This window comes from Macrobrachium nipponense, chromosome 10, assembly GCF_015104395.2.
Source record: "Macrobrachium nipponense isolate FS-2020 chromosome 10, ASM1510439v2, whole genome shotgun sequence".
Taxonomy (NCBI): domain Eukaryota; kingdom Metazoa; phylum Arthropoda; class Malacostraca; order Decapoda; family Palaemonidae; genus Macrobrachium; species Macrobrachium nipponense.
In genome coordinates this window covers 104,739,564-104,749,717 of record NC_087204.1, presented here as the reverse complement: position 1 = coordinate 104,749,717, position 10,154 = coordinate 104,739,564, and the positions used below count along the sequence as shown (strand labels likewise).

Genomic DNA, 10,154 nt, shown 5'->3' with positions numbered 1-10,154 from the left:
TGAATATAGAAATCTAAATAACGGGAGTACAAAATATATGTATATATTTTATAGCATGCATAAAGGTACAAGAGATAATTTCTGTTTATACATAAATGTGTATGATTTAAATTTGAGTGTGTGTGTGTGTGTATGTCCAAAATGGTCTACGTTGGTTAACGGTTGCTGATTCGTGTTGGGCGAGGTCTCAGCGACCTGAGTAAGGATGTTACTTGACTTTCGCTGACGCTGGGTCTTCTCATGCCTTCCAAAGGGCGCGATGTTCTCGCATTTTGAAAATGTAAACTGACCCGAATCATATCTTTAACAAAAGTAACGTTCCATATGCACAAATACGTAAATTTTATAATATATATATATATATGTGTGTGTATATATATAATGAACTATATATATATTATATTATATATATATAATATATATATAATATATATATATTATATATATTATATTATATATATAATATATATATAGTATATATATATATATATATATACTATATATATATATTATATATATATTACACACACATATATATATATATATATTATAAAATTTACGTATTTGTGCATATGGAACGTTACTTTTGTTAAACGATATGATTCGGGTCAGTTTACATTTTCAAAATGCCGGCAAAAATATATTTTTCTGTGAATTGATAACAGGCAGGTGGCTGGTTTGAATCAATAATGAACGATTTCACCCGTGAAAGAAAATGCATAATATCCCTAAAGGTTTAGGCTAACTCGTCCTCCATTATTGATAGCTTTAAAAACAATATATGATTTTAGCTATGTTTTCTCAGATGATCAACTCGAAATTCTCGTGTTGAAAAGCACTTTTGATTCTCAGGTTAGAATTTTTATTTGATAGTAATATATGAAAGCTGACTGAAACCTCATTTACAGTAGTTGTGCTAATAACTGATGATATATATTTTATATAAATATATATATATATATATATATATATATATATATATATATATTATATATATATATATATACATGGACAATTGCCCAGACGGTAAGACGAACAGAATAAGACGAAAGCAACAGAAGAATTTCGCTGATAAATTCGAACGAATCAGATTATGAAAAGGACTGATGCTCTTTGCATAATTGAAGCGCACAACGATGTCGAAGACTCCTCGAATAATTCTTTTTCTGTCTTATCCTAAGCCGAGTTTTGTTAATGTTAAAGCTTTAAAGGAATGTTTGTTTCGAGAATTGCCGTTCGTGTCCGTTCGTACTAAGGAAGATGCGTTATTGATTTGTGGAGAAAGAGAGGTTATATTAGCCAAACTTTTTTATATCATGGCCACGCTTTTAACTTTTATACGGTATATATATATATATATATATATATATATATATATTATTATATATATATATAAGTATTTATATATATATAAGGTGGAAGAAAAGGGAGGTACAGTGAAAGGAACGAGAGGGGTTGCAGGCAGCTAGGGGTCGAAGGGAAGCTGCAATGACCTTTTTAATTAATGCCTGCAGTGCTCCACGTGAGGTGCACTGACGGCTGTTCCTCCCTACGTGGAAAGACCAGCGTGAGGTTATTGAAACGATACCTTTACGCATATATTATCTTTATTACAAAAACTCAAATCTAATATCACGTCTTCATTCACCTTCGAGAGGTGTCAAGATTATGTCTATTCCATTCTTGGGCCTCAGAACCGCAGTGTTCCCCACTTCGAGGACGACCTCGTCGCATCCCGGAGCCAGCTTCAAGTCCGCTCTGAGGACCAGCTTGGCGAGGGCGGCCTTGGCTTCCATGAGGGCGAACCTCATCCCTTGGCATTGAGAGAAGGAAGCAGGATGAGTCTTGGTTTTCAGAGATAATTTTTTCAATAATGGGTGTTTTTTTAAATAATTTTTTTTATTAGTTTGGGGTGTTTATTTTCAGAAGTTATTTTTTATAATAAATGAGTGTATTTTCAGACATTTTTATAATAAGTGTATATTTTCAGAAATTATTTTTATAATGAGTGTATATTTTCAGACATTTTTATAATAATTGTATATTTTCAGAAATTATTTTTATAATGAGTGTATATTTTCAGAAATTATTTTTTGTAATGAGAGTATATTTTCAGAAATTATTTTTTATAATGAGTGTATATTTCCAGAAATTATATTTTATAATGAGTGTATATTTTCAGAAATTGTTTATAATAAGTGTATATTTTCAGAAATAAGTTTTTCATAATAAGTGTATATTTTCAGAAATTAATTTTTGTAACGAGTGTATATTTCCATAAATTATTTTTTAAAATGAGTATATTTTAAGAAATTATTTTTTATGCGTGTATATTTTAAGAAATATTTTTTAGTTATGATTGCATATTTTCTGATATTTAGTCATTGTATACTTTCAGAAATTACTTGTACAGTTTCTGAGTTGAGTCGAGTTGAATATAGAATTTAGGCCAAAGGCCAAGCACTGGGACCTTTGAGGTCATTCAGCGCTGAAATGGAAATTGACAGTAAAAGGTTTGAAAGGTGTAACAGGAGGAAAACCTCAAAGCAGTTGCATTAGGAAACAATTGAATCAAGTGTTAGGAGAGGGCGGGAAGTAAGACGAAGAAAGAGAATATGAAAGGAAATACAGTAAAAGGAACGAAATTGGTTGCAGCTAGGGGCCGAAGCCACGCTGCAAAGAACCTTAAGTAATGCCTGGAAACTCTCAGTCTCTTTCGAGAATTCACATGGTTAGGATGTATGTTCCACCTCTCCTTAGGGATACGTCTTTCAGGAGAGGTGGAACATACATCCTGCCTATGTGAACTCTCTCGAGAGACTGAGAGTTTCCAGCCCTGTGACTGGCTTATCAACAGCCAATCAGGAGCTTCGTAAGGAACTGGCCTAGACATCAGATGCACGGTTGATGTGAATCTACTACTATAACCCTGCCTTGTAACTTTTTCCTTACCTATACAGTTTCTGGGGCCCATCCCGAAGGGTATGTGGGTAAAACTCTTGACATTGGCCCTATTTTCGGGCATGAATCGATCTGGCAGAAACGCCTCAGGTTCTGGCCAGTACCGGGGATCCCTGTGGACGCTCCAGACCAGACACTGGACTACGGATCCCTCTGGGATGATCAAGTCGGTTCCTGGTAACCTGTCATCAATTGGGAGATTTATTTTTGGTTAATATATCGAGTCTATTCATTTAATTCACCAGCATCAGTATCAATGATTTACCATTTTTTGTATGCAGGGGCCAAGTGGATGAACTGCCTAACCCCATATGTTGCAAGATCGAGATGAGAACGGGAAACTGAGAAAGTAACAAAAAGATTGATGTCTGTTTCAGTGTGGTAATGGAAAATGCGGTACGGGACGCCATTATCTCTAAAGTCTGTAGGTAGAGACGGGAATGGGATCATCAGCCAAAATAGATTTTAAATATTTAAGCACGTGTGTAGGCCTATAGTCTGAATCACGCATCAAAATTGTCCTGTACATATATGTGCGTTTTATACATGAATATGTATAAACAACCAAGAACAGGGATTAGGTCTCCTGAAAGTGCTTGCAGCTGGAAGAATCAGAACTGTTTCAGCAAACTTACTTATACGTCTTGGTGCACATGCGCTGTAAGCGTGGACCTGGTGGGTATAATCGCAGGGTTTCTGAAAACAAGCCAGAAGCTTTTAAGAAGACTCATTTTAAAAGTTTTCTATTTTTTTAAAACAAGAATTAAGCAAAATAACGCAAGACAATACCATACAGTAAAGTATAAAGAATGTTTAGACCCATCTGCTAAACTTAAGTCCCCTATCAACGGTGTCTGTCTTTTACCCATCAAACACGCGTCGAGAAATTTCGCTTCCATGAGGGCGCTGTAGGGAAGGTCTCCCTCGTTGTCCTTCGCAATCTGCCTCATTTCACTTCGAAGTCTCTCCTGTTCCTTCGGGTACTTGGCGAGGAGGAACGTAGCGAAGGCCAGCGTCGAAGCGGTCGTGTCGTAGCCAGCTACCAAGAAGAGCAGGCACTGGGCTACGATTGTGTCGTCGTCTAAGCCTGGTGTGAAATGAGAGATTCCTTTCAAGTTGTAGAATTTATATTTAGTTTCATGTCCTTATTCTCTGTATTATTAAGGAGGTTATCGGCTTTGATTTACCCTATTAAAGCTCTTCAGGCATTTATCATATAAGAAACGAATGGAAAAAAGGTGCATCATAACCGCTTAGTCTAAGGGTAATCGCTTACTCTGTTTCCGTAGAACCTCGGCCACGCCCTTAACGAGAGATTCTTTGTCCTCTCGATGCAAACCCATCTTTTGCTCTGTTGGGTCTATGTCAGCCTCCTCCTGAGGCCCTACATCGAGGAGTAGGTCTAGGAAGTCTCCTCGTTTCACCCCACGCCTCTTTCTCTCCGAAATGGTCTGCGTCACGACCTCCTTGAAGAAGTCGAGTTCAAGAGGGTTTAGCCTGATTTGCAACATCGAGAAGACCTTTGGGGCGAGGCGGTACAGCAGGAATTTGAGTAGTCTCGACCTCGGCACCGTGAAAAACTCCGACACTTTCTTTGGAAACTCGGCCTCTTCATTAACTAGAGAGTCGCACTCGATGCCGAAGGCGCAGGAGGCCAGGGTATCGATCGTGTAGCGGCCGAAGTTATACTTCATATCGACGGAGGGTTTCTTGGCGGCTTCCGCCAAGCAGAAAGAGACTAAGGCGTCCGCCTTCAGGCAGACGAGGTGGAACATCGACTTCATCTTGCCGGAGGAAAAGGCGGGAGAGATCACCGAACGCAGAGATTTCCACTCCTCGCCCCTTTTAGACGTCAGCATGTGGTTCATGACGCTGTCCCTCTCGGTGGTCATGACCGTCTGGATGCGGCGGTCGGTGAAATGGCTGAAGTCCCTGACCAGAATGCACTTCATGAGGTACGGGTCACCCACCACCAGTATCGGGTTGTGGAATTCGTACACTCCGGCGTAGGTCGATCCTCCGTACCTTCTGTACACCTGAGAATGAGGGTCGTTATGTCAGCTGAAAGGATTAGTACCATTGTAACACTGAGAAAATAAAGTTTTAGGGTCTTGAAATTGCAAAAAAAATAAAATAAGATTAAAATAAACAAATAAGATAAAATAAAATTAAATAAAGAATAGAAATTTGCATCATATGAAAGGTCTCTGTCCAGGTGCCTTATTGGGGGAAAGTATGCATCTATTTCACACACACACACACACACTCACACACGCACACACATACACACACACACACACACACACACACACATATATATATATATATATATATATTATATATATATATATATATATCTGTGTGTGTATTGAATCACAAAGAACCCTCCTAAATAACTTATTGATTTTTCTCGTTAAATACCGGATGGTGGAGAGCTCCGTATGATGTTTAGGTTTAAGCTCGCTTCTTGCCAGCACGGGCTCTTGCTTCAGCATTAGACCGTAATTATAATACTGGAGTTCCGTAACCTTCACTAGGCTAGCCTAGGGACCTCTAGAGAGGTCTTAGGAGCGTGGGGGGGGGGGGGGGGGGGGGGGGGGAGAGGGTGCGGTTGTGGGTTGGAAAGCCTCGATCGGCGCCTTGATGTTATAGGTATAAATAGAAAGGAAAATAAAAACAAGATTGACCAACGTTGAATTAATCACAACAGAAATTGTGGAAGGAATGCCTTTTGCATACGCTGTAGATTTTGGTGTAGTCGGTCTATACTGGTTACCCCCAGGAGCAAGAGCCTGTGGTGGCATGAGTCCAGCTAAATTTAGGACATCTTTCAGCCACCTTCTGTTGTCATTTCCTCACGTGACGAATGAAACTCTCTCGAATATCATACTAAAACAAAAGAATCGTGTTCGGCTATGAATCCCCTTTTATTTTTGTTCGCTAACTTTTATTCGAAGTCAGATCGCTTACTTTTCTAAGGCTGAACCAAATCATCCGGTAAAATGCTTTTGACAGCGTAGTGTAAGGCAAGTGAATATAACCCAAATAATTTAATGTCCCATAAAAGTTTCATCAGCCGCTAATCTACGATGGTTATTAGCATCGCCCTATTCCCTACGTCACGTCACAAAACAAAAAAAGAAACTTTTAAGAGTCAACATCATGGCGATTGGCGGAGATTGGCAGTGTGTATAAACAGCGTTCTAATAATTGAAATACTTCTGAGAAGTGAATCCGCTCTGCTTATTCCACCATGATTATGATTTGGAGGCTCCAAACGTCATGTCGTGTATTTTTGTTACAGATTGTGTCCACTTTAAGAAGAGCCCTGTCTGGCATAATTGATGGGATGCAGGCTTATTCGGACCGTGGCTGATTCGGACCAGATTCGGACCTTAATCTTGGCTGATTCGGACCCATACTAATAAGTTTATATTATAGCAATGGGTATTTCTATGTAAGCATTCCGTATCGTTCGTCCTCGCGAATACGAAAGCCACCAGGAATTGGGGCGTCAAATGTATTTCGCCGTGTTTAGTACGAGCCCCTGGGGGTTAATTATAGTCGTCCGGATAAATATTACTTAAAATTCTTGTTCAGGAGGTAAAACTGCATAGAAAAATCGGCCAATCATATGAAGGTCCGAATAAGCCTGGATATGGTCCGAATCAGCCAAGGTCCGAATAAGCCTGTTCCCAATTGATGAAGGGTAAGGTTAGTTAAAAATGCTATTAGTTTAGTAAAATTAGTGGTCCAAGTTCACTGTTTAGGTTAGCATGTGTGATACGTTGTCTTATCCTTACAATTTTTGTCATTCTCTTTCATTTCCGATACTGTGTTACCTAATGGACCATGGTTTAATTGACTGATTCATGAAAATTTGATAAGGCCCAAACACGTGGACACTTTCGGCCATTCAGTCCTGCCCCTGGAAAGAAAGCGACCAGGGACCTTCCCAGGATAGGCTAGGAATATTAAAATGTGTAATATTTACTCGTTTATATAAAAGTATCTTGGATTTTTCCCACATGTTTATACTTCTGTGTTGTCCACATTAGCAAACTTGTTCAAAGTGCTGCAAGAGATCCCAATGAATTATCAGTATCATGGATTATATATGAATTAGAACCTCTAGTATATTCCAACCGGATTCTCAAAACTAACATTTGTTCCAGTTCGTAAATCTTATGTTTATTTTTTCCTGGATCTTGGCATAGGTAGTTAGGCTAATCCGTTGAGATAGTGTATCGTTATGCCTGACGGGAAGGAATTTGACTCAAATGACTCGCTCGTTAACTTCTAGTGCAGATTTTGTTTTCCCGTCTATGTTTATATGCAGTAGAATCAATATTCCTCATACAGGCATGTTGGTTCGTACGTCTATGGACATCCGTACCAGCAGTGTACGAATTTCTTCTCTGATGACGGTAGCCGGTTAAATAATCCCCGGCGTTTTTAAAACATGATTTACTTGGCCTCTGTAACATGAAGTTCGATAATCGATATGTAATGGACGTCAAGAAGCAGCAGTAGATTTTAATGATATTGTTAATATATACCAACATACAGAAACATAGGTCTAACAATAAGCCGGTTCACGTGGCGCATTCAACCTTTAACAGCGGAATAAAAAAAACAGATGAACTATTCAGCAGATAACTTTTATAAAATACTTTTGCCTCAAGCTCAACAGGAAGGTTTCGAGCCACTCAAAAATTGCCTTTTCAGGGATTTTAAGAATTTCGGTAAATAAGTATCTAAAACAAGACGCTAAATTAAGACGTTGCGTAGACATGATAATTTTTCCCATCAAGTGTATCTACACATCTTTATCAGGGTGATAGATTCGTTCGTATCTGTCATTTTTTTTAGTGACAGTTCGATCAGGTGCTTATATACTGCTTTCTGATGATAATGGTGAGGTGGTGTATCAGGTGAAATGAGAGAGAGAGAGAGAGAGAGAGAGAGAGAGAGAGAGAGTAATAGTGGGCGAAACATGATAAACCATTTGTACTGCGTCTTAGTCCTATGTATTCAGTCAATTTCCAGAAGGGTGTTTCTTTTGGGAGGGCGTTCATAATCTGAAGGAACCGGCTCTGTGACATTTAACCCTATTGCAGATAATAACAAGAATGTATTAATTAAAACCGACTTGTCCCGTAAGCCGTCTTTTAGTCTAAATTATTAGGAACTTATATGTTAGTTTCCACAGTAGGTAAGGTTCTTTGTACAGATTCTAGTATTACCAAGAAGTACTGCTGTCTTACCACTTAAACCGTGTCACAGAATTAGAGTACTAATGCGGGCAAGGCCTATTGTACAGGCCTTGAATGCGGGCTGCTTATTCCCGTCACGTATGTAAGTGTGTGTCCAACGGTCGTAATTGCCAGTGCTTTAATTTTAAAACCTTATTAATCTTGTATGAATGTATATTGCACGTGGTATTGCATGCAGTGATACGTGTTTATTTGACAAAATATAAATTAGTGACCAAACGTATGTGTTGAGTAGTTCTCCAAGTATAATTGACAATTACTTGTGTACGAAACACTTCTCCATCGTGTGTTATCATGGTGTCCGATAATTCGAATTGTTAGTTTTTCTTTAACCAATGCCTAAATCAAATAAGGACCAAAATAAATTAATTTAATCTTCCGTAAATTCCGAGGTCTTTTATAACCATGGTAGTTGGTCGACGTCAGATCTGATCAAGTTTTTGTGACTCGAGTGAGCAAATAGATTTAAGAAGTTGCAGTAGTGGTCTTAGCTTCATTCCATTTTGAAGCTTTCATTAAGTTATTCATTTCGAATCGTATCTCTTGCTAAATTAAACTGAAAGTATGATTCCAGCCGAATTATGCTTTCAGTTCCTGTCATAGCTGAGTAGCGGTGGTCATTAGTCTTGGATGAAGAAGTAATTTGCCACAGTAAATAAGGGCATGGATGTTTTTTTTATGTTATTGTAGGCCTATACAATATATAGTATTCATGCTTTATGCTAAATTTATTCAGTGAGATATCAACTGTTGCCGCCTGTTAAATGAAAATTAGGTAAGTCGACACAAAGAGTTAGAAAGGCATTATTGGAGATCTAAATTCAAAGACAGGATCAGAGAAAGTGTGTCAGGCAGTATAAGATGCGCGCGCACTCCGTGAGCAGCAATGTCCGTTCGGGTAATAGCAATTCAGGTGCCAAAAGCACATCTTTCCCTCCCCAAGTAGGAATATTGTACTTCAGTACTACCGCACCTAAAATCAAGCTTTTTTTTCATCCTGTCATGTTACAGGAACCCCCCCCCCTCCATTAATCACGTAATATTGGTTTCCTGCGAAACTTTCCACTTGACTTGGAAGATGACTTATCACGAACGTTATCTCTTCGTGTTTGTGGCATTGCTGTTGAAAGGAACCCAAATTTAGCGCACGTTCGAATGCCGCTCGCTAGAGCGGACGGATATAATAATGAACTTTGAATCCATTGTTGTCGAACCTGTATATAGTGCTCCTTTCTTTAAGGGCAGTCCTAAAACTTTGCGTCACATCGTGTTCCCAGTGGCGTGGTCAGTTTGGGCAGTGGTTTTATGCCCGTTTTGTTCTTTTTAATGAAAATTCACGAGTGTATCTTTTATCCTATGGCTCCATCCTACTCTGACCTGCCTCAAGAAACTATGCTCCTCAACACTTTCTTCCCAATCACGTACTTCGCCTTGATACATACCACACTCATATGTATATTTGTATACGTGTATTTAATATGCATGTATGTGTGTACATGTACAAATTAATGTATACTTACACTTACAACATCTAGTACTAACAGTTTATATATAGTTTACGAAAATAGATGCAAAACGTAAATAAAAAGAAAAAAAAATAGGACATTCACCTCATTTTCAAAGATCCACCTGCCCTTCTTCTTGCTGTACATCTTATGGACGTGCCCCAGGAGCGGGAGTGCCGGTGGACAAGGCACGCCCTTCGACGACCAGTAGCTATGCCTCCGCCGGGAGTAGAACCACAGACTCGAGAACGCAGACACAAACAAAACCAGACACACGATCCACATCTTGGAAAACAAAAAACTTGCGCTTTTACGAACGAAATGTCTGGTGGTGTCGGTAGAGAGACGAGAACTGGAAGTTTTATGTTTATCCTCTCTCTAGTACTTGTTGTGACTTTATAAGTGCAGCACT

The 10,154-nt window shown here is 38.8% G+C and overlaps 1 protein-coding gene across 1 annotated transcript; it reads right to left on the bottom strand.

Annotated features, from left to right (window-relative positions):
* Positions 1-1,589: 1,589 nt before the first annotated feature.
* LOC135223866 (cytochrome P450 9e2-like) lies at positions 1,590-10,154 on the bottom strand. Its single transcript, XM_064262767.1, has 6 exons — positions 9,848-10,154; positions 4,238-4,997; positions 3,827-4,048; positions 3,597-3,657; positions 2,953-3,143; positions 1,590-1,813 (listed from the first exon to the last, which is right to left on the bottom strand). Exons 1-6 carry the CDS (start codon positions 10,025-10,027, stop codon positions 1,641-1,643), a joined length of 1,587 nt encoding a protein of 528 aa, XP_064118837.1. The 5' UTR covers positions 10,028-10,154; the 3' UTR covers positions 1,590-1,640.

What these genes read in the sequence shown, in the direction of transcription:
- LOC135223866 (XM_064262767.1), bottom strand. Translation starts at nt 10,027, where the DNA reads ATGTGGATCGTGTGTCTGGTTTTGTTTGTGTCTGCGTTCTCGAGTCTG. An exon ending in CGAGGTTCTACGGAAACAGA is followed by an intron (nt 4,049 to 4,237) that starts GTAAGCGATTAC and finishes ATTTCACACCAG; the next exon opens with GCTTAGACGACGACACAATC. An exon ending in GGGCCCCAGAAACTGTATAG is followed by an intron (nt 1,814 to 2,952) that starts GTAAGGAAAAAG and finishes CTCAATGCCAAG; the next exon opens with GGATGAGGTTCGCCCTCATG.